Raw genomic sequence first — 24,766 nt, forward strand, 5'->3', positions numbered from 1 at the left:
GTATTAATCTGTTTAACTCTTTAGAAAACAGAGAAATCAAATGCATAACCATTTGCGGCAAAATATGTGTCCAGCCCATCAGAACAGAAACCTTGCAAATGGCCCTAGTCACCCCCGGCTGGACCCTGAGGAAATTCAGATGGCTGATGTAAGTAGCTTTTTAAAAAAAAATTCAGGGTGTGGGAACCTCTGAAATGGCAATGGGGGGAGGGGATAGATCAAGGACAGAGAGGGAAATGGTCATTTCCTCCTCCTCCTGCTCCCCCCGCCGGTCTATTTCTATTTCCCTTCTTCACTTTCTCCCTCTTGTCCCTTGGCTTTTCCAGAGGCAGCTCATGTAGTAGTTTATTGGTGGGGCTCCCAGCTGCTGCACTAAGAGCTGCTGTATGTGAGGAAGGGGGAAAAGGACACTGAGACACAAAGGCACAGAGGCTGCTACTTCATCACAAGCAGCAGTGGGCAAGCAGCAGCCCAGATGGTCTACGAACACACCTGGTGTGTTGCCCAGGGATGGGGGAGAAATTTCATTGCATTTAGAGGCGGAGCCATCAAATTCACACTTTCTAGAACAATCTGAGAACCAAAACACAGCCCCTTCATTCAAAATTGGCAATTAACTGAATTTTGTGATGTATTTCTCCAATCAAACAAATATGCATATATTCACAGTAAGGTTTGCATTAAAAAGGAGCCTGTTAGTGGAAATAACATAAAAATGCATCGTATTAGGACAAAGCGCTTGCAAAAGTGTGTGCATTATGTAAAACCGCATTTTTAAAAGTCAGTTTGGAGAAACTCACACAAAAATGCCAAATAATTTTCATTGCTGTGGAAATGTGGAGAACTGAATTTAAGATTGGAAAAATGAGATACGGAGATCACTGAAATTTGCAGATCCTTCCATCATCCTTTGTGCTGCCCACTTTGACAGCCACGGTGTGTCTTCAGGCTGCCCCCCCCTTACTGCCTTGCAATGCCTTCCAGTAAGGATAACGGGGGAGGGCCTTCGTCATGCAGCAGCCCCCACCCTTTGGCTCAATTAATTGGAGGATTCCGGTTTGCTATTACAGTTGTTTCTTTTAAAGATTGCAAGTTAATATTACTGCTTTTTGTCATATGCAGCCCTGTCCTGGGCTTAAAGGCTGGGTAGGAATTAAACATGATAATAAGTGTTAGCTTCATTTGGGTAGTCTGAGATGAGCATCTGTGCATTTCAGTTGGTGCTATTTGGTGTGTGGAAAGGGGTTTCACTTCCTCACTGGCTTAGTATTTTGGCAAGACTTAAACGTCTCTAAAGAGATTGGTTTTCTGCTCGGGTGATGCAACTATTGCTGTTGTATGCAAGTTGTCTCCTCCGGTGATATGTGTTGCTCTGCATCTTTAGTGTGCTGTGCTTTGCTGCTGGGGAGATGCCAGCCCAGAGATTAGCATTACAAGGTCATAAGCTTTTAAAAGCAATCATAAGCAGCACTTCCAGGCAGGCTAATTGTTTTGGAGGTTCTGAAATTGAAGAACAAAAGTCAAGCATATTTAGGGCGATCTGAATTGGCTGGCCTAATTCTTATCCTCTGTAAATGGAAGCATAATGTAGTATGGTTTATAACAAGCCTATAAATAAAACAATGTTTTCAGCTTAAAATTGATGACAGATAATTTGTGACTTTCCGCCCAGTATATGTCGAAAAACGTTCCTGCTACTGAGCATGTCATACGAAGGGAAACGGAGACCACTTTTTCAGGGAGCCATTCCTGCTCACCATCCCACCCGTGCTCCACAGGGACTCCGACTTCAAGGCAAAGGTACTTCACACCCCAGCTTCAAAACTCAGTTTGGTCTCAACTTACCTGCATAGTGATCTGTGCATATGCAGACATCTGGGAGTGCAGAAAAGCCCTTCAGTTAATGGCATGATGGAAATGTTCCTTGCGGGCCTGTGGCCTCATTTGCAACAGTTTAGTTTCAGTAATTGACTTTTGCTTGTGCCTGTGACATTTTGCTTTCAGATCTCACCTCCCTCATGCTAGCAGGGTCCTCTTATCTTTCTAGAGACAGGCAGTCAGGAAGGAAGGGGTGAGCAGCCTCGGTCTCTCTCTCAAAATCAGTTGTGCCCCTTTGAGTGTTTCTGTCCAGCTCTGAGTGGGTTTGAGCAGTAAGAGGGAGTGGTGAAAGGGGTGAGGTGGGTCCCCCAACAAAATGCTCCACATGGAACTTTGTGCTCTTAACCCCTGCATGCCCATGTATAAGTAGAAACACAGGGTACAGCTGCATTCATTACCAGCCTCCTTTCTAGCCCATCCTCTTTCTCCAAGAAGCTTAGAGCTGCATACCTGGGGTTAGCCCATTTTATTCTCTCACAAGTCAAGCCTGCTAAGTAATTTGTGTGGATCCATGCAGTCACTTGCTCTGGTTTGATCCGCAGACATGGAAGCCACACTTGGAGCTTGGAGCAGACAGAAAGCCTGACTTCGGACTGTCAGTCTGGGATTCTGCTGTCTTCAGTGGGGACCAGCAAATGCAACAGCCCTGCCTGCGTGGAGGCTCGCGCTCGGAGGGAGGCTGCCTATGCTAGCGAGGAGCAACGGAGGCCCATGATGCAATACAGAGACTCCGTGGATTCCCTTCGAGACTCGCCACATAGTGAGAGGTCTCGTTTTCTGCTGTTATTCTCGCTTGCTGTTCCCACTTGCTTGTCAGTATGGATGGTGGTTCACAGACCTGAAAAGCAGAGAAAAGTCCCCCCTCACACAATGTCCAGTCTTTCTCATGAAACAGAGAGAGAGAAGGAGGGGGGTGGTGAGAGCTTTGAGCATCAATTCCAGAGTCAAGATGAATAAGCTTGAGTTAAAGGGGGTTTTTTGTTTTTGTTTTGCAACACACACACACACACACACACACACACACATTAAAAGGCCATGTGGCATAATGGCTAAGGGCTCGTCCACACTTACTTTTGCTCTGCATTTCTAGGTCTGGGCTTTCCAGGTCTGTGTTCGACAGTTTTGTTTGTTTGCCCCACTGCTTTCCCTGCAAAAACCTTGCTGCTTAATGCTGAATTGGAGTAAATGGCATTCTGCGGAAAACTTGAATTGCCATTTGCTCTGATTCAGCAATAAAGAGCAGATTTTCCTAGGGAAAGCAGTGGGATGACGAGGACAACAACACTTGGACACAGACCGGGAAAGCAAAGACCTGTGCCTAGAAAGTGTGGCGCAAAAGGTAAATGTGAATGAGCCCCAAGTGTCTGGATTAGGAGGCCCAAGGTTAAAATTTGCCATAAATCCACTAGATAGCTGTAATCTGTTCCAGCCTCACCATATGCAACCTGGGGGAAACAGCCCTGACTTGCTCCACAGGTCTGCTGCTGTTGCAGAATCACGGCAATAATATAAACTAGGTGAAGTGGTTTGCATGCTGTAAAGCACCACTGTGATCAAAGCTTGCCCCAAACCAGGAGCTTGCCATGTGCTTAGTTCTTTGACTCTTAACACATCTTCCTCACTGATCTCTTTCCCATTTCCTCCACCGCTGCCACGTGACTTCCATCTTAGGCTCACACAGAACTGGAAACTGAACATTGTGAGCCAGTGTGGTGTAGTGGTTAAGAGCGGTAGTCTCGTTATCTGGTGAACCGGGTTCGCGTCTCCGCTCCTCCACATGCAGCTGCTGGGTGACCTTGGGCTAGTCACACTTCTTTGACGTCTCACAGCCCCACTCACCTCACAGAGTGTTTGTTGTGGGGGAGGAAGGGAAAGGAGAATGTCAGCCGCTTTGAGACTCCTTAAAGGGAGTGAAAGGCGGGATATCAAATCCAAACTCTTCTTCTTCTTCAAATGACAGCAACAGCCAGGCACCATTACTTTCTTCAGTTGGTGTCCTCGAAAATGCTAGAGAACATACTGCTGTAATGAACTACATTGTGGCTAATCCACATCTGACAGAAACAATGTTGAGGATTAAACTGCAATGATGTGCACACTTGAGTGAAACCTAGAGAACCTACTGTACTTTCAATAAACACACATAGCAATCCACCCCATGGGATAAAGAGGCTATGATAATAGGAAGGACATTTTAGTAGAGGAGAGAGGCATGTTTGGGTTTTAAATGCACTGGATAGTGGTCAGCAGAATAACATACCGGTAATTCACCAGAGAAAGTAGAAATGGTTGATTTTCTTGGTCTGAGCATAAGTGCAAGTTGCTTGGGAAGAGTGATCGCAAGGGTCTGATCTCTGACAATAGGCAGCGGCAGATGCTTCGAGCAAATAAATAACATAATTTTACTATCATTTTCCCCAGAGCTTGTTATGTAGTGTTTTGTCCTCATGATTTTGAAATGTTCCTTGTTAGGAGGATCATCTTGCATTGTTTCAGATACATGTTTAGGAGTACTCTCATATTGACTCAAGAAAACCACCATTTTATAGTTCGAATTGGGGAAAATAAATACAATAAATGGACAAAAGTACAAAGATTCACAAAATGTTTAGGGGTATGCATACCCCTGCGTCCCCCCAGGAAAAAACCCCACTGAATTATACAATTGTTGCTTGTTGCTTGTTCACCTTGACTTTGGGGTTTTACTTTTCAAACACAAGTGGGCTTAGGATTTCAGCCTTAATCTGCTTCCCACTGTAAAATTTAAAAATCACTGAACTGTTTTGCTCATAATTGTTCTTTTCACATGTAAAGAAGTGGTCCCATTTGTTTCCTGTGGGCTTTATCTGTGCTCCTAAGTTAAGGTCTGAGCCTCTAACTGAAAAAATGCACCCTTTATTGTTCATTTGACCGAACCCCATGACAATTCCCACCTTGCTCCTGTTGGTGTGGTAATTCTTCCCAGGCCCCGGGGAAGATGACTGTCTCCTTGCCACCCCTTTCTATTTCATTGTAAACAAAACACACAGACAGAAAAAAAAATATTTCTGTGCAATTTGGGCTATTAGAAAGCCTTAACTCAGCCTGGATTTAAAGTTCTGTGCTAAAGGGGGGGAGAGCTCTTCATTGTGACCCTTCGGCTTGATCCCAATGCCGTTGTTTCTTCTTCCAGGTACGTATCTGCCTTGACCACCCCAGCACGCCTGTCGCCGGTTGACTTCCATTGCTCCGTATCAGCCCACATGCCCACCTTTGAGATCACTTCTCCTAATTCAGCTCATGCAGTCTCTCTGCCTCCTGCAGCATCCATTAGCTTCCAGGTGGAGGAACAGCAGCCATTGCTCCGAAGGTACCAGATCCCTTCCCAAGATATGCAAAGGTATGAGAGTTACTACCAAAGAAGGAGCTACCTGAACGAGAGCACAGGGAGCTTGCCCTCCAGCCCCTTCCGCATCACGGAGGACGACGAATATGAGACGACGCACGAGTACATCTCTGTGCTGGATCAGCCAAAGAGAACGGGCAGCAGCAGCAGCAGCAGGCGGTGGAGGAAATCGAAACTGAACGGGCACCTGTCACACAGGGGCAAAATGCTGAGAGACTCCTTTTCCGTGAGCAGCGCCTCATACAGTGAATCTGATGAGGAGCTGGTGGCCGAGAGCACGCCTTTCTTAAGTATGAGGAACATGGAGGCAATGGACCCCGATTCGCCCCCTCTCTATCGCCTGGCCGATAGCAGGACTTACTATTCCTTCGACAGATGCAACACGCAGGGAGGGAACCAAGTGACACATAACAGCAGATCCCGCCAAGATTCAGCACCACCTTAGAGGCCACACCGACTCTCCCTCATGCCCACCCCCATGAACACACCCGGACTGAGGAAGCGGGGAGGAATAACAGAAAAGACAAATTTTTATTTTATATATAAAAAAGAAAAAAATATGAAATGTTTTATTTTCATTTTAGCAATGATGTCTTATAATAGCTAATGGCAAAGACCTTTTTATAAGGAATCTCTATTTATACGTAACATCTTGATTTACAGCTTCTGAGAAAAGAAGAAATCAACAAAAAAAATTAAAGAGATGGGCCAATTTTTGACTACTTACAAATCATTTAAAAAAAACAAAATTCGTGGTGCCTTTTGCTGTACGCTAATGCCAGAGTCCACAATGAAAATTACGTTTAAGCATTCTTGAGATCATAAGCTTTATGTTTAGGACAACTTGTTATGGAATATTTTAATAAGCACTTTTCCATTTGAACACAAACACCCTTTTAAATTGCTTGATATCTGGATGTTGGTAATCTAGTGCTTTTAAAGTGTTGCGCACACATACACTTTCTCTTTTGTGCTCTCTCTCTCTCTCTCTCTCTCTCACACACACACACACACGACATATGTGTCAATGTTTCCATAAGTCCCTTACTGTACTGGTAATTATGTTTTTTAATACAAGATAAGTAGGAAGTGAATAAAGCACACAGTAGCAACAGCCCTTACAATATATTGCTTAGTCTAAACAGATCCATGAGCAAGGGGAAACCAGATAATTAAACAAATTAAATACTTCGAAGCACTGTGGTTAAATAGGACTACTTCAAGAAATGCCAATTCTGAGATCTGCTTCAGCCCTGCTACCACTGAGCACAAGCGCTAGCTGTTCATCGGTGACTCTGAGCATCTGCTGTCTGTTCTCCAGAGCCAAAAAAAGGTGCAGCCCAGATGCTGATGCCAGCTTGGTCATAAAACAACCGTAGAAGGTTCAGGGGCTGTTGATGGCGTGTGCGCACCTATTTTAAAAGCCCAAAGTGAGCTAACACTAGCTGTCTCCTCCTCCTCCTCCTTGTCCCAAGTAGCGTCACCAGCATGCTGGCTCTTGCCGCTACCTCTCCCCCCAGAAAGAAACAAAATAAATGCCACTATCAGTGTGCCCTGTTTTGTAAAGACAGTTGTTATTGTAACGTTCTAGCGTTTCATAATGACTTTCTTAAAAATATCTATCTATATATTTTAGCAAGCCGCACGGCACCCCATCGTGTCACTAGCAGCTCTGAGACAACCTCTTTGTACAGCAGGCAAGGAAACTCCCATGACAGAGAGAGATCCCTTCTTTCCTTTCCGTTCCTCGTGGGGCCCTCCGGTTTACATCCTAGCCTGCCTCTTTTCTTTTTCTCTTTTGACTTCTGCATGTCCTTTGCATTTCAGATACTGTAGATTGGATGCATGGAGAAGCTGTGACTGAGAAGATTAAAATACAATTGCCAGTGTATTTCTTTTAACTTTTAGCAATAAAGTACTTTAAACCCTTTGTTCCTCATCCACAACAGGGTCCAATAGAAACGCTGCTAATTTGTCATAAAGATGATTGTAAAAACAAAAACAAAAAAATTGCTCTGGATTGTCTGAATGTCAGAACTCTTGACTGTTTAACACTTGAACTTTTTTAATATTATAAATAAAAGTAAGAAATGACTACCAAGATTCTAAAATCAATTTCACAGTCAGTGGTGAGAGAGAAAATGAAAGACTGGGAGCCATTATAGGAGGTCTCAATTGGATCTAGACTAAAGTTCTCTGATTTGCAATAGCAGACCTGGCCATCCCTCTCCTTCAGTGAAAAGCCAGTTGCTCTGACCTGGGCTGTCAAAGCCAGTTCTGACTCGGGATGGAAGGATCTATCAATTTCAGGTCTCTCAGTTTTTCATTTTTCCAATCCTGAATTCAGTTCTCCACAATTTGCAGGAATGTGTGATTATTTTTTTTTAAAAAAAACACATTTTCATTTTAGTGTGAATTTCTCCTAATAAACACATTTTATACACAATTTTGACTATTGTACACATTTTTGCAAGCAATTCCCCTTAATAAAATGCATTTTCTTTGTTAGTGAAAATATTAATTTTAGCAACAACAATAGTAATTCTGTGTACACTTTCCTGTAATATATCATTTTTTAAAAAAATAGTTGGTTGGAGAATTGCATTGCAAAATTCAGATAACTGCAAATTTGAAAGGATTTCAGTTCACATATTGTTCCAGAAAGTGTGAATTTGAGGGTTTAGGCTTCCGACATGTACCAAATTGAATCTCCCCTCCATCCCTGGTTCTGACACACCAATAATTTGTCCCAAATTGGCATAAAGTTGCAATTGCATTAATGCAGCAATCCTGTGCAAATTTGCTCTTAAAAAAATAGCATAGGATTTGAATACACCTGCCATTTTATTGGTTGTTCAGCCAGTTCTTTTTTCAGAAAATTGGGTTTTGCAAAATGAATAGCCTCACTTTTTATATTTTACAAACAATAAGCTTAAACTTCAAAAGAAAATAAATACCCTTACTCCCTCCAACCTTCAAACATGGAAAGTCATTGTTCAAATGACCACATCATACAGGTAAGTATATTGATGTCTGGACAGCTGAGATGTCAATGAGTCCATATTTCTACACCTTTTCTGGTGTAGGTTCAACCTTTGAACAGGAGAAAACTTACAAAAATCTATTCTCAAATCACACTCTGAATCATGATTTTGCAATAAAATGCAGTTCTGTCTAGACTCCAGTAACGTATTGACGCTCCATTGAGTTTCATCAACAGGGAGCCTTGTTGCTCACACTGGGTAAAAGACACAGGAGCCAGCACTGACCTCAGATGAGGCTATGCTGAAAGTCATGAGTTTTGCAGGTTGGAGTACAAGGCTCTGGACCTAGTGGGTAGAAGTGGGTGATACCTATCCAGATAGTAAACTGCTGTGTTGAAATGGCAGCTATTTTGTCATATCTACAACCAGATCCATCATGAAATTAAACGTTTGAAAGATGAGTTTTGTTCTGAGTAGCTTACTAGTGCTGCATACACCAGCAGCAAAATGTCTGTTTGTGTGTGCTCTTCCTTGCTCTGAGCACAGAGTGCCTTTTCTTAAATCTGTGAAATCTTGGACAGCATGGAAGTGGTGCAGCCTTTAGCAGCAGGTGCAGCCCTAAGAGCCATTTTTTGTATCCCGTTCCCCTTTTGACATTTTGTAAAAAGATGGACAGGTACATTGGGGTTTATTCTAGATTTATTGAGATTTTATGCGACTTCTGCTTTCCTTTGCGTGAAACATCATATGCAGATTCATTCACCAAAGAGCCCATAAAGTTATTTTAATGTTTTCATGCATTTCTACATAGGTTTTATTACACCTACCTAATAAAACAGATTTCTTATCTGCATCTGCCTGATTTCTTTAACATATTGCCTTATATTTTTTCTTATAACTGCCAAGAGTCTAGTTTTCACAAAAGCTTTGTAAGCGTTTTTCTTTGCTGTGATACAACAAGCATTTGCAGATTGCTTGTGCAATTAAACCAAATAAACACTTAGGAATGCCCACAACAATAAGAAGCCAGCAATTATTACATACAGAAATAAAAATGATTGCATACAGAGTCTAGCCAGGTTCCAGTAATCTCTCTCACACTCCTGAGGGGAAATGGCTCCTAAAACAGCCTTAGAAGAAGGCCACATTGTGGCACAGGGCGAAGGGAAGCCTGGAAGGAAAGGAGGCTGCTCCAAAGACCTGCTTGGATTTCCTGGAATTAGACAATTGCAGAGTTGGCCAACACGGAGCTTGAAGTCATGGCTCTGAGATTATGTGTCTACCAAGAGCTGCACAACGTCACCATCTCACTCCATGGGCTTTCGCAGGGTGTGTGTGAGAGAGGCAGAGGGCAGTTGCCAATAGGCAGTGCAGCCTTTGCTGAACATGGCCCCCATGTGACTCCTTGCGCCTGGGTTTGGGACACATTCAGTGGCTAGCGGGGGATGAAGTTGAGCATTTGCAGGCTACAGAGGAGACTCTCAGTCTCCAGTAGGAATATGGAACATGGAACACAATGGAGTCTGAATTTGGGACATGGATGGCGCTGTGGTCTAAACCAAAGAGCCTAGGGCTTAACGATAAGAAGGTCGGCGGTTCGAATCCCCATGACGGGGTGAGCTCCCGTTGATCGGTCCCTGCTCCTGCCAACCTAGCAGTTTGAAAACATGTCAAAGTGCAACTAGATAAATAGGTACCACTCCGGCGGGAAGGTAAACAGTGTTTCCGTGCACTGCTCTGGTTCACCAGAAGTGGCTTAGTCCTGCCAATAAAGCGAGATGAGCGCCGCAACCCCAGAGTCGTCCACGACTGGACCTAACGGTCATGTGTCCCCTTACCTTTGCCTTTAAAAAGCAATATGTAAGCTACCATATTTTTCCGTGTATAAGAAAATATTTCCCCCCAATTTTTTAAGTTTAAAATTGGGGGTCGTCTTATACACGGAATGTTGCAATTAAATATATAAATAAATACATGCCACCATCCATATTCTTCCCCCCTCCCCAGCCTCCCCTCACTATTGGCCTCACAACAAACCCTGGTCTGATACTCCCTCCCCCCAGCAGCCCCCACTCCAGACATTGTTCCTTCCACCCGGTTCCCTCAGCCGCCCCCTGGCTACCCAGACATCCATTCCCCAAGCACACTCACTCAGGCAGCTCTGGCAGTCACAGCTTTTGCATCTGCCGTGCTCGTGGAATAAATACGGCATATACCGTAAATACTGGGACAAAAGTGCAACACACAGGCGGGAGAGCTGGGGCTGCAGCTAATGTGGAGTTATACTGAGCTGACAGGGGCAGCTGCCATTACACAGCTTGCCTCACTGTTTGATGTTTAAATATACGGTACTAAATATACAAGTGTTTTGAATATTTAATAAAATGTCAAAGTTGTTCTGTTTGGTGTTCAAAATATTTATTTCCTAATTTGGGACTCAAAAAATAGAGGTTGTCTTACGCATGGGAGCATCTTATACACAGAAAAATACAGTATTTCCCGGTTTGGGGGGGGCAGTTTATGAATGTTCGCCAAGTTTTGTTGTTGTTGTTACTTGTGACATTAGCCATTGTGGGAGGAAGGCCTGAATAGTCCCAGCTTTTCATCCTCATCATCCATTCTGAGTTTGTTGGAGTCACATTAAGATATGGCTGTTGCCTTTTATAGAGAGAACATAACTAACAGATCACCAAGTCTCATGAGCAATGAGGGGGTGGGCAAATCAGTTAATCCCCCCCCCCACTCCTTGTTTTTCCTCCACCACTCTCCCTCCATCCTCACATTTCTCAGGAAGCCTAGTGCCTCCATCAGAACAAAGGGAAGGGGTGGGGGTGAATAGCTTAGCAGAGTTATTGGGCAAACTTGCACATGGTTGTAGCTTCAGCCAGACAGCCCCTAAATGGCTAGCAGACATTTTCATTCTATCTCTTTTCACATCTCTGACATGATGTGTGAGATGCCCAGATAATTGTTTGTTCCTGCAATTGTGGGTTTTTCCCCCTTTGGGTGCTCTGGGGGAGCAATGTAATTGGCTTGTCCCACTGGCTCAGCAGGTGTACACTTGTGGGTGCCTAGCTGGGTGTGTGAAAGAGCTCCAGTTTCCTTGGTGCCAGGAAGTCTGGGGAAAAGGGCTTGCAGTAAGATGACTTTCCAGGGCCCTGCAGCTAGCCAAGACCAAGAAAGCACACCTTTTTCCCAGGATGGAAGAGAGGGTAGGAAAAGAGGGTGCATTTTGGACTCGCAGCTGTCCATGGAGGCGCAGGTTAATTCTGTGTCCAGGGCAGCTGTTTAGCAGCTTCACCTGGTATGCAGGCTGAGACCCTATCTGTCTCTCCAGAGTGGTGCATGCTCTGGTTATCTCTCGCTTGAACTACTGCAATGTGCTCTATGTGGGGCTACCTTTGAAGGTGACCCGGAAACTACAACTAACCCAGAATGTGGCAGCTAGACTGGTGACTGAGAGCAGCCGCCGAGACCACATAACACCAATCTTGAAAGACTTACATTGGCTCCCAGTACGTTTCCGAGCACAATTCAAAGTGTTGGTGCTGACATTTAAAGCCCTAAACGGCCTCGGTCCAGTATACCTGAAGGAGCGTCTCCACCCCCATTGTTCTGCCCGGACACTGAGGTCCAGCTCCGAGGGCCTTCTGGTGGTTCCCTCACTGCGAGAAGCCAAGTTACAAGGAACCAGACAGAGGGCCTTCTCGGTGGTGGCACCCGCCCTGTGGAACGCCCTCCCACCAGATGTCAAAGAGAACAACTACCAGACTTTTAGAAGACAGCTGAAGGCAGCCCTGTTTAGGGAAGCTTTTAATGTTTTATGCATTACTGTATTTTAAAATTTTGTTGGAAGCCGCCCAGAATGGTTGGGGAAGCCCAACCAGATGGGCGGGGCATTAATAAATAATAATAATAACAACAACAACAACAACAACAACAACAACTACTACTACTACTACTACTACTACTACTGCTGCTGCTGCTGCTGCTACTACTACTACTGCTGCTGCTGCTGCTACTACTACTACTACTACTAACCAAACTGTGGGAGGCAGTGGAGGACAGGAGTGCCTGGCATGCTCTGGTCCATGGGGTCACGAAGTGTCGGACACAACTAAACGACTAAACAACAACAACAATAATAAAGAATCTAAGAAGGAAGAAATGGGGACATGCATGTGATGGTAGTCAGGGAAAAGTGGGAATTCAGTGGTCAAGGTCATGACGAGATGGAATCTGAGTTTGTGCTATCTTGGGAGCCTGAGAATTTGGGTAAGAAAACTAAAGTTGGAGGGTCTTCCCAACCCTAACCCTAAGTAATAATAGTAATAATCATTTGTTACCTGCTATGGGAGGAGGGTAAGGGGCCTCGGGTGGTGCTGTGGGTTAAAGCCGCAGCACCTAGGGCTTGCCGATCGAAAGGTCGGTGGTTCGAATCCCCGCGGCGGGGTGCGCTCCCGTTGTTCGGTCCCAGCACCTGCCAACCTAGCAGTTCGAAAGCACTCTCGGGTGCAAGTAGATAAATAGGGACCGCTTACTAGCGGGAAGGTAAACGGCGTTTCCGTGTGCGGCTCTGGCTCACCTGAGCAGCGATGTCACGCTGGCCACGTGACCCGGAAGTGTCTCCGGACAGCGCTGGCCCCCGGCCTCTTGAGTGAGATGGTCGCACAACCCTAGAGTCTGTCAAGACTGGCCCTTACGGGCAGGGGTACCTTTACCTTTACTTATGGGAGGAGGGTATATGATAGTGCTCTTGTACATATTTGTAACTTGCACCAGCCTGTTGTTCTTTCTAAACTCTGAAGTGGAGATGAAATACCCAGAAAACTGTTTCAACAATCCACATCTCTTTGCAGGCTAAACGGAAAGGAACAATCCAGGTGACTCTTTTTGGGCTGGGGTTCCTCAGCCCACCCGAAAGAAATAAATGCGCAGCTTCCTCCACTGTGGATAATCTCTCTATATGTGTGGGTATCGTTTCTGCTGAGTTGTTGAAAGTCATCAGAAAGAGGACCAGACAGAGCTTTGGATTAATCCATTTTATTAACAGGTTCATCATCATTTGTACATGATTCGTGGTTTATCATTTCAAATAAAACTATCAAACTGTACAAAAACAAAGAGATTTAAAAAGGGGGTGGCAAAACAGGATGGTGGCTTCCCCAGTGGTACGAAACATGGAAACTCAATAATTTATAAATTCTCAAAAGCTGTGAGAATCCAAACAAATCTCTTTATTATCTTCATCTTAAAAAGCTGCAAAAATAGAAACTGTAAATTACTGTAATTAGCAGCCACAAGATCCTTTAAAACTGGAACTTGATTAACTGTGAGCATGTCTAGAAAAGAAGATGAAAATGAGTCAATCAGTAAATAAAGTGCTGAAGGCCTTGAAAACGCAGCGGAGCCACTTCTACCACAGCAAGAAAGGAACAGAAGCACAACATCCCATTGAGCGAGTATATTTATGCTTACAGCAAAATGGAATATGTACAGCTATCTGTGATGAGCAGCTCGGTCCCCCACCCTCCCCACGCATGTCGCCTAGCTTGCAGTTGCCTGGATGCCCATGAAGCAGAAGCAGAAGGGATGGGGCACGGGAGAAGAAGAAGCAAGAGAGAATTCCCTATTTACGGTGGCCGAGTGCACGGCAAGAGCAGAGCCTGCACGGCAGCACAGCCAGCTGGGATTCAGTTACAGAAGAGAAAAAGAAAGGTCCATTAAGCTACTAAATGTTCAAAACGTTACTTAGCACTGCTAAGATCCCTGTATAGCAAAGTTATTTTCTTCCTGTCCATGTTTTGGGCACTCTTACCTTTACAAGGTTATATATTTGACACCAAGTTTTAAAACTGTACGTACATTTTGGCAGTAGAGCAGATAATGTAGTTATTGCAATACATGGGCCACTCATTGAGTTCTGGTGACAGCATTTGATTTTACATGTACACTGTTCACCCAGTTACCTGTAGAAATGCTGCCCATTGATTCTGTTTATCTGCTGTCCTAGTATTTCTTGACCTGTATATTGTAAGGACTGTGGCACTGCAGCACCACTGGTAGTAGTTAAAGGAACAGATTTGGTCGTGTCTCCATGTTGCTACAGCACTGCAGCAGTTGCTCAGTGTAAAATCCAGCTGTTTACAAGGAAACACAGCTGGCAAAAGAACATCCCAATCCTTGTATGGAAAACCTGTCCATTTATTGCATGCACAGTAAAGGGAAATGTCAACAGTGATAACCAGTGCGGACAGTCTATGATCCTGGAATACTTAAGCACCAGAAGAGAAGCTTCTTTGAATTCTTTCTGCTGTCGTATTTGCATTATGTACTTAATGCACACCCAAGAAACTATTGTGCTCATAAGTTTCAGTTGAGGAGGACAAGATACCACTTTCTGGTTACTTTAACCTATTGGTTACCTGACGTGTTCTGGTCTGTCATGTCTTTCTCTGCTTTGCTGTTCACCACAGGCAACTGCCCTTGGCTAATGGAAGGGCTGGAGTAAGTCTTCCTCAAGGAAATGTCTTCAGCTTCCTTTGTGAAGAGGTTGGCTTCTATTTTTTCCAGATCATCTGTCCCGGCCTTTATCTTCGCACACAGAAGATTGATGTATGTCTCATAGCGGCTTTTCTGTGAAGGACAATGAAACAGACCAAAAAGCCTGAGAAAGAAAGTCAGGAATGACCAGAACAATGGACAGAGAGACAAGTGCTGGGGGTTCCTCTTTGTGACCAGAAGGATGTGTTTGCTTCAAGGACAGGTAAGCGGTCAGTAAGGGAGCAACTACAGGACCCCAATCTGGTTCATTACATCACACGAATTGGCATATAAATCTGCTCCACCCCACATTTATCTGAATAATTTTAGGGAAACTTCTTTAAAAATCCACATAAATTTAATTCTTTTTTTAAAAAAAGTTAAGTAATTAGGAGGTGGTTTAAGAGTTCTCTCTTTTCCCTGTTCCCCTTTCTTCTTCCTTTTACACCTACCAGCCCTGGTTTCTGCCACAGCAACTCCCTGAGAGCAAGGACACAGCATGTCCCATCATGCGCAGGAGGAATTGCAGTGCGTTTTCCAACACATGCTAGCTTCTTCGATGGTATGGAAGGACTAGTGATGGGGGAAATGGCTTCCAGCTTGAGCTTCCATTAGTGGACTTACTCTTATGTGCATATTTTCTATCAAAACATGCATTTTGAAATACATTTTGGTACATTTTTGAACTGAGCTTTTGAAGGGGAGCTAAGTCTGGATCCATGCCAGGATTAGTCCAGGAAGGGTGGATCAGACCCCTTCATCTTGGAATGCACAAATACTTAATTCCTCAAGCATTATTGCATGCACTTGGGCTCCTGGCCAATGAATTCTGTGAGGACAGAGAAGGTGTACCTCTTTTGGACAAGCCAAAAACAAAGAACAGCAGAAGTTCAGAAAACTCAGTAAAATACAACTTCAGCAGATAACACCTTGAGCTCGTGCATTGTGCAGAAATCACATGGGCAGGCGCTATGCCCTGAATGCCTCACTTCAGGTGGATAATAACTTTGTTTATCTCAACAGTTTGAGGACCTTCCTAAACATCCTATACTCATATCAACAAAGAACCTTATTTATAGTGTTTTACAGGTATAAAGCTACTTGGGAGACATGCAATTAAGTCTAATCAGGACAATTACACAGGGAACTGAGTCTTTTGACTGCCGGGAAGATATTGTAAGCCCTGAGAGAGAGAGATGCTTAGAGGTTTGCTTCGTGTGCTTCATTTCTGCACTAGGGAACCATGTTTAGGTCCTACAAAAATATGTTCCTTGGGAGAGCATCCCAGGCACCATCGGGTATTGCTCATGCCCCATCTGAGGGCGGAAAGAGGAAGTCAGACCTCAGAGAGGAAGATCTGGCCCAAGTGGGTTCCCCACCACCACCACTGCAAAACCTTCTGTTCCCATTGCTTCACTGATGCTGGAGCTCAGATATTTGTAGAGCCTGACAAGGGTTTGGCAGGGACCTATCTAGTCCTCCAACACGCCCCCAAACCAGCGGGGAGACTATGCAAGCCGACAGGGTGCATTTCTCACCCATTGTTTCCAGTGGGTAGAATGATGGAAAGTCCCTAGGAATGTATATGTGACCCTGCAATTCTACTTCAGCCCTGGTGTCATGAGCCCTGCGGGACACTGGAAATGGTGACTCATTTGCTTCCAGTTCTCCCTCTTGCTGTCTGGTTGGACTGCTCCCTAAAAGTCTTTAAGCAGAAAGAGATTATGAGCTCAGCCATGCTTCCCCAGTCATTCTCTCCAGGTTTACCCTATCTTCGTCCCACAGATCATTTGTCACCTGGAAAGCCTCACCTCAAATATTAAGTAATGCTCTTTCAGGCGATATTCTTCAGCCTCTTTGGACTTGAGGCCTTTCACTGCCGGGTGTAGTTTATGCTCTGTTAACTCATCTGCAACTTGCCTCATTTTATTCTCATGAGACTGCAGCTGCTCCTCCTGGAAGGTGAGGAGGAAGAGAGACTGAGTCGAGTTCTTCAGAAATAAGCATGTATACAAATACAAAGGGATTTACCAGAATTCAGACTTTGCACTTTTTCTGGAGACATATAGTTGGAACGGACCTGGCCAGAGTCACACGTGCCTTCGTTAAAATGTTACAATTGGATTCTCACATGGAACTGCCTTTGAAGAATGACCAGATGCAAACTGCTCATGTGACCACATCATTACATTGACTTCATATGTCTGTTTCCAGCACAATTCAAAGTGACCGTTGTTACCTTTGAAGCCCTGAATGGTTTGGATCATTGTAGTGGAGGCTGCCTGCCCACCCAGGTCCTCAGGCTTTTCTATATCCTGCCACCAGCAAGGATATTCAGTTAGTGAGTACATATCAGATGGACCTCTCTGCAGTGGTTTCTGGACTCTGGAAGTCCCTGCCCCAGGGGTTCTACCTTGCCTGCTCTGTGAGGCAAGAACTTTTATTTCAACAAAGCCCTTGGGCTTAGCTGGTTTCTGGGTGATCTCTCAAACTGGATTCTTTCTTCTGCTCATTTTAGATTGTGTTGTGTTGTATTTTTAATTGTGTTGATTGTATGCCACCTTAATGCTGCAGAAATATTTTTGGAAATACTAGATATGGATTTAGAATGAATATTTAAATAAAGAAATAACATAAACAAACATGGTGGAATGTGATGGGTGGTCTATCACCACTAGCAAGGTGACCCTAAAGTCAAAGTTGCCACAAGGGCATCACTCTAAGGGTGAAAGGGTAGCTGTGGGAAGGTCCTGTCTCCCTCTTGGGGAGCCATTTTGGAGGACTTGGAGCGGAAGCAAGAATGACACCACATGCCTCTTCCCTTTAACAAGAGTGGACAAATGTGGCAGACAGGTCAGGAAGGGCATGGACAGAGGGCAGGCAGCTTGTTTTATCCCAGATTGCAATCTTGCTTCATTCTACCACCATTAGTGTGTGTGATCCTCAATGACTGTGCTAATGTCGTGAAGAAATTAAGAAAAAATGGGCCAAGATGAAGACTTATGCATACATTCAGCACTCAGTTGGCTGGCTTTCTGCCATATATGTACATACACACGCTTTTCCCTTTTTCCTTTTACCTGACAGAGCTTGGTTGTTGAAGATGGCAAGAGAGGACGGCAGAATTTTTTCATGGAGCAAATAGCAGCTGGAAATGCAGGGGCAGAAAAAATGGCAGCCACCAAGTTTATTCTCAGAATCCAGGACAGCATTTCTCCTTTGCTTCTATGGAGACCAGGCAGGATTGAAGGAAGAGGACCATTACACACAAGAGTAGGAGAGGCAGGATGTGTCAGAAGTGGGGCGGGAGAGAGACAGAGAACACACTTGCCAATATGATAAAAGTGAAGGGAGACTCAATACATTTCTCTTCCCACTAAGTAGCCTCTCTGAACTGCTGGGTGTGTATTGAAGCCTTTGCTAATGACTTGAGATCCAAACAGTCTGAGACCAGATTATCTGAAAGAATGCCTGATTCAATATAGACCTGCCTACCCACTTTAATTGTAGCAGAGGAGGTTCTCTGGTCAACCCGCTTCCTGTGGGAATCCATTACATGACCAGCAGGAAGAGGGTCTTCTCTGCATCCACTTTGTGAATTTAAGGTAAATTAAGGGGGTTGGAAGCCCAGGTGCAGTTTCCAAAATAGGGGCCCCCCTTCTCCCCAGAAGGAATGCATGAAATAAGGTGCCACACAAAAGTCTTGTGGTATCTTAAAGATTAACATGTTTACAATGGCATAAGCTTTTCCCTCGGTTCCCCACCCCTGTTTCTGCACCAAGGAACAATCCTGGGCACAGGTGTGCCGGGGTCCAACCCTCCCCTGTTTCATCTAACCATGTCATAGAGATGTAAACCAGACAAGAACCTTCACCCAGAATCAATCATCTCTTGGTTTATGTGGTTAGTGGAATGCTTGGTGGACAGTTGCTAGTGCCAGTTAAGTAGCCACGTCTGCAGGAGGCCTCAGAATAGGGATATAGACTGCTTGCGTCTTCTGAAGGCAATTGCCATAGCCGTATGCAAAATAGTTGGCCATGGGTCTTAGAATACAGAGGCAAAACCAAGAGAGCCCTTCCACAGCCAATAGTACACGGGGGGGGGGGGGCTTATTTGGAGGTGGTCAGATCTTTCACTATTGGAGGGTGGGAGACGCATATTTGAGAAAGGGAGAGAAAGAGATAGATCACACCCATCTCTTATTATTCCAAAGAACTCAGTACCTTACACAGTTTCCCCAGAACCTTACAAGGCCATACCTGCTTAGCTTCTGCAGTAAAACAGAGACATGTTCCTTCAGGTAATAAGGAGCTATAATGCCAACTAAGCAGTGATGTCCTGTTTTCTAATTCTGTCTTTAATAAGAAACACAATGTGACAAGGTACTTATGAATAAGCCCCCTTGAGATGAGGACTTTCGTAACGTCCCCCATGGTGTGGAGAATGGCTGGGCAATCTGCACTTGGCCAGGTGAAAGGACAAGAGTAATCCCTCATGGGTTCTGTTGGAACACTTACGGCGCTTGGAAGAGGAACACTCTCCAGTCTGCAGTCTTCAGCTTCAGCACATTGGATTTTTTGCTATAATCGGAGGCTTTTGTGGCTAAGGCATGGTGAATCCGGATAGCATTCTTTAGATCTACTTCAGAAAGATCTTTGTCAGGTTTGTATTCATCCTGTGAAGGAGAAGAGAGATAACAGTAATAGCAACTCAGATAGAATCATGCTGGAAGGGACTTTTCAAAACTGTTCCAGGCAGGTGTTTATCCAGTGTCTCCTTAAACACACACACATACACATCTCAAATGAAGAAAATAAAAGACAGAAGAGATTAATCAAATGCCACCCACTAGTTGGCAATATTAGTCTCAGGGGAAAGGGTAGAAGGAACAGTGGCTTTGATTCAAAGAACCGTGAGTGGCATGAGTTTGTTAGCACTGCTCTGCGAATTATTGTTCTAGAATAAAGTTTGTGCTATGTTGCATCTTGAGTTGCATCATTCTATTAGAAACATGAAGCATGATACAGGTTGTAGTATTTAAGTGTGTGGTGTATTTAGGCAAGTGAAGAGCGCTGGGGTCGGGACCCATGTTGTTATATAAAATCAATGTGGTGTTGCAGAGAGAAAACGCAGGTGGCTGTGTACTGCGGATTTAGTAGACACGATGATCAACGTTTTGCCCGACACATGAGCAGCCAGTTGCATCAGTGCCAGCAATACACAAATTCTCTGTTAGCCAAGAGTTAGCAGTATGACTTCACTGAAATGTGCACCACACAGGACAAATCCTTTTCCTTCAATAAACTTTATTGTTACAGACCAGTGAACAATTGTGCTCTATACAAATGGAAGCAGCTTTTGTGACGCAGCTCTCCTGTTTGACACCCCCTAGTGCCATTGGCATCAGTGCCTGTGTCCACGCACACACTTGCTCTTCTCCTCCTCTGTCGTCTTCCAGGGGTCTCTCGCCTGGCCCTGACACATGGCCAACCCCTCGTGCACTGATCCATGACCCTCTCTCGCTCTGCATGGGCTCTTCGCCAACGCCAGCCATTTCCCTCGTGGTGGTTGTGGCAGCTTCTTACATGGGTTCTCCCCCACAAAAGCTTTCCTTAGACCCCTCAGCTCCTGTCCTCAATCGTGCATAGCTCCACTAATATTCAGAAGTCCAGTCCACATAGCCTTGTACTCTTGTACGGTTGTTTGATGCAGTTGGTGAACTCCTGGCAGATGGAGCTCATCATGCCAGAGGAGTGCAACCAAAATGGTCAAAGGCCTGGAAACGATGCCTTATGAGGAACAGCTAAGGGAGCTGGGCATGTTTAGCCTGGAGAAGAGGAGGTTAAGGGGTGATATGATAGCCATGTTCAAATATATAAAAGGATGTCATATAGAGGAGGGAGAAAGGTTGTTTTCTGCTGCTCCAGAGAAGCGGACACGGAGCAATGGATCCAAACTACAAGAAAGAAGATTCCACCTAAACATTAGGAAGAACTTCCTGACAGTAAGAGCTGTTCAACAGTGGAATTTGCTGCCAAGGAGTGTGGTGGAGTCTCCTTCTTTGGAGGTCTTTAAGCAGAGGCTTGACAACCATATGTCAGGAGTGCTCTGATGGTGTTTCCTGCTTGGCAGGGGGTTGGACTCGATGGTCCTTGTGGTCTCTTCCAACTCTATGATTCTATGCTAGTGTTCTTCTCAATCTGCCTTTTTCTGGGCCCACACATCCATAATGATATGTGGGTGGTGTTGGGCATCTTTTAGCAGGTGGGCAGTGCATGCTGTATGCCTCAAGGGATGGCAAGGGATGCTTCTGGTGGTGATGACACATAGACATTTCTTGTCCTCCTATTATTGGTGATTACACCTAAGGCAGAAAGAATAATAGAAAAGATCAAACATGGCACAGCCAGCTGGCATCCATACATTTTCTGAAATACATATACACTTACAACATGCATGTACACAAGCAGCCCATTTATATGGTGATTCTCAGATACAATTTGCTGATAACTTACATTTCATCAAACAGGTTGTCCGTTCAGAGAAGTCCTGGAAGTCTTTGTGGTCATGCCTAAAGTTTGAGGTGTCTTATCTGTGCATTGAAGGACAGAAATATATCTGTAATACTCAGTACATAGATCAAGGAAATTATGCTAAATAGAAAACAATTAAAGCCAACCAACCATCAGATGAATAATTGTCATTATGCCATTAAGAGGAACTCCCACTGCAAAGTTTTTGCCAGGCTTCTGGAAAGAAAGTGTAGTACACACACAGAGTGTGGAATTACTTGTAGAAATACACACTGTCATATTAATAGATGGTTGTTAAGCACTGCTAGAGAAAACTGACACTTGACCTCTCTGAAGGCCAACCAGAGGGTCCCTTCCACAGTAATCTCTGAGAAATGGGGAGAAAAGCATGAGTCCAGGCAAAATTAAAGCAGAAACAGTTGAAAGCATTTCCCAGTCATAAGTGATGTTTTCCACATGGTGGAAATGTGTGATGGTGTCAAAGAAATAGTGGAGGATTTTTTAAATCACTTGATAAGGATTCTAAGCTATTCTATGAAATTCTGTAGGGCAGAATAATAAAGTATTAGACTCTTATATTTTAGTCCTTTATATGTTTGCAAAAACATAGAGATAATCAGTACCACCCGAAATTAAAGAATAGGTTGATAAATTGTTGGACTTTGCAGCAATGGCTAACACATTTCCTTGGATTTTTGGGAAGGAGAAGAAAGACAAGACAATAGCTTGATTAGATTGCAAAAAATTTATTAAATATAATGAAAGATGGGTTAATATAAAATATGAGTTATGGTTTCTGCAATGTTCTAATAATAATTAATTACAATAGCTAATAATGTAGCTTAAGATATAATAGGTATGCTGGCTTCTGCAGAGAATTCTTATTAACTATAAATGTAATATCAATTTGGGCTGTTTTTAAAAGAAATCCCATCTACCATGAGTGATTAATGTTTATGCGAACCTCTAAAAGAGTGGATCTACTTTTTATCTGCAGTAGTATTTGTAAAAACATATTTAACTCATATGTGAAAAGTGTTCAGTTGGTTTTTTTCCAGCTATCTTTGTTTTCAGGTTGTTCATAAATGTGCTGTTATGAAATTGTACAGACTTTAATTTTATATAGTGGGGTTTCCATTTCCAGCTGTGAACTTGTAGAGTCGCTCCCCTGAGCTCTCCAAAGCCCCCCCTCAAATTGGAGATAATGGGGGGTAGCAGGGGATAGTCTCCCTCTCAATGCCTCAGATGAAATTTGTTCTGTCCCATTTCTGCAATAGTGTGTGTATGTATTAGCAACAACTGTGGTGCTTTTATCCCCTGCTCCCCAATATCCTTTAAAGTGATAAAAGCTGCTTGAAGCATCTAAGAAGTGTGAATTGCATGTGTGCACTTTGAAAACTCTGGTCCCAAGAGCCTCTGAGTCATCGTGAGATGGGGGAATGATGTGCTGACTTGCACTGTATGGGGGGGAAGAGGCTGCCTCATACACCTACGGCAGCAGACATCTTCTTTGTGTGTACCATGCAAAGCATGTCCGACTCATCATCCAAATCACATGACTCATGGCAATTAGACGTGTTGTGTGGAGGGCAGATATTTTTCCTTCAGGAAGTACTTTGTTGCAGGGATGTTGCATTTTGCCAGCATTTGCTAACTGAGGAATATAATTGTGTAAGTCTCACAGGGACCTACTGTATGGTGCCGAAGGCATCAATAGTAGTGTCGTTTTCCCAAAATGCCTGAATCAATTAAAACTTTTTTGCTAATGATTATTTTAATCTCTTTTAAAAGTCATCTCTCCTCTGCTGTGACGGGAGTTTAAATTAAATATTGTGACACTTAAGACTGAAAGCATATGTCAAATCTTTTAAAGCAAGCACGACACACATGAATGACAACAGCCTCTCCCCATTTGGGTGAGATTTCCTTTCAGTTCTCTGAAGGATGTGGGCTTTGCCTCTTCAGTGCTGAAGCACCAGTTTTGCAAGGTTCCAGCCTAACCTTCAGAAAAGATACCTCGCAGCACTCAAGCAGGGGGATACAGGGGCCTGAGCAGGCTTGCAAGTGGCAGCAACCGTCGGGTTGCTGGAAGGAAGTGGTAGAGAGCAAAGAAGAAGAGAAAAAATGGCTGCTCTGCTGAAGATGAGTGATCAGCCTGGAGCCCTCCCTGAAAATCAGCTGCGTCCTTTAATTCGTCATTTTAAGTGCACAAAAACTTCAAAAGAAACACTTTTTGAAGGGTCCATTTTCCTATGACATCTGCTATCTCACCCCCCCCCCCCCACAAAGGGAAAAAGGCTTACCTTAGAAAATAGGGTCAAGGTAGCAAGTGCCATAGGGCTCCATCAAAGATGGGAACAGCCTACTGCCCCCCCCCCTCCATTTGAGAAGTGAGCGACGCTCTCCATGCAAATTCCCCAGGATCCCCAAGGGCAAGAGATATTGCCAGTGCTACTGCCTGGTAGCGCCACTCGCTTAACTTTCTTCTGGAAAGGAAGACAGACCTGGCAAGCTACTCCATCTTCTCAGAGGCTTCCCCACGACCTGGCCTGTCTCCCCCTTCACCAAGGAGACCTTTTCTCTTGGAATGGAACAGGAGGCATCAGAGAGCTCTCAAGAATATGAGCAGAACCGAAGTGGGGGAACCCTTCACAGCACGCTGTGCCCACTTTGTTTTTTGCCACAGCCCACCTTCACCCACCCTTTATGGTCACAAGTATCTGGCTCATAATCTTGCAAAACAGGATGCTGGGCTAGATGGGGCCCTCAGTCTACTCCAATATATGCTGAATTCATTATTTATGGTGTTTGTTTTAAGCAAAAATCCTCGCACTGTAGAGAGTTAACTTGGTAGGATCTTACAGAACTCTCAGAGTATTAAACATACCTTTTGCAAATACAAGATGGTTCCTTTAAGAACAGCATAAAACTTCTTCCACCCTCTTCTTCCTCTGGGAGCTGAAAAACATATAATTCTGTTGATTACAGCGTCAATATGAGACATCACAGCAGATCCACAGAAATACAATTTTTGAACTAATCCACAAAAGACTGCAATTATGATGGGGCGAGGGGGGTAATACAGTGAAGTGATTATCAATAGAAATGGGAGAGAAACTTAATCTAGTTCACATTTAAAACGGAATTTAATATATTTGCACTTTCTGAAACAACGTGAGAGAACAAAACACACTTGGCAGACTTTTGTGGTGCAGTTCCCCCAACCACCCGTGTTTAGGAAAATGAAAATTAGGCAAAAGCATGCATAAAAGCAAACATAGTGTAAATAACATAAAAATGCATTATATTAGGAGAAATTGCTTGCAAAAGTGTCAAACTGCATAAAAATACATTGGTTAAAGCAAAAATCCATGCTAAAATGCTGAAGAAATATAATGCTTTTTAAAAAAACACACACACACACAAATCGCTGCAGAAACATG

At 44.0% G+C, this 24,766-nt stretch overlaps 2 protein-coding genes and 1 long non-coding RNA gene across 8 annotated transcripts in view; 1 reads left to right on the forward strand and 2 right to left on the reverse strand.

Annotated features, from left to right (window-relative positions):
* NRG2 (neuregulin 2) overlaps nt 1–7,346 on the forward strand; it is a 126,476-nt gene extending 119,130 nt beyond the window's left edge. For all 6 annotated transcript variants that reach the window (XM_083448687.1, XM_083448686.1, XM_083448688.1 and 3 more), the window contains 4 exons: nt 25–148; nt 1,673–1,800; nt 2,421–2,645; nt 5,051–7,346. In XM_083448687.1, coding sequence (XP_083304813.1) covers nt 25–148; nt 1,673–1,800; nt 2,421–2,645; nt 5,051–5,708 — 1,135 coding nt within the window. In that variant the 3' untranslated portion in view covers nt 5,709–7,346. The remainder of the gene's footprint in view (nt 1–24; nt 149–1,672; nt 1,801–2,420; nt 2,646–5,050) is intronic.
* A 5,924-nt stretch (nt 7,347–13,270) lies between these two features.
* PSD2 (pleckstrin and Sec7 domain containing 2) overlaps nt 13,271–24,766 on the reverse strand; it is a 51,340-nt gene continuing 39,844 nt past the window's right edge. The window contains exons 11-15 of the mRNA XM_083448640.1: nt 24,211–24,281; nt 19,308–19,465; nt 17,871–18,015; nt 16,602–16,745; nt 13,271–14,883 (exon numbers count right to left, since the gene is read on the reverse strand). Coding sequence (XP_083304766.1) covers nt 14,662–14,883; nt 16,602–16,745; nt 17,871–18,015; nt 19,308–19,465; nt 24,211–24,281 — 740 coding nt within the window. The 3' untranslated portion in view covers nt 13,271–14,661. The remainder of the gene's footprint in view (nt 14,884–16,601; nt 16,746–17,870; nt 18,016–19,307; nt 19,466–24,210; nt 24,282–24,766) is intronic.
* On the reverse strand, nt 20,977–21,995 carry LOC310681263. Its single transcript, XR_014513180.1, has 3 exons — nt 21,474–21,995; nt 21,306–21,382; nt 20,977–21,154 (listed from the first exon to the last, which is right to left on the reverse strand). It is a non-coding gene; the product is annotated as an uncharacterized lncRNA (long non-coding RNA).

Source organism: Podarcis tiliguerta (assembly GCF_965153285.1).
Source record: "Podarcis tiliguerta genome assembly, chromosome: 7".
Taxonomy (NCBI): Eukaryota; Metazoa; Chordata; class Lepidosauria; order Squamata; family Lacertidae; genus Podarcis; species Podarcis tiliguerta.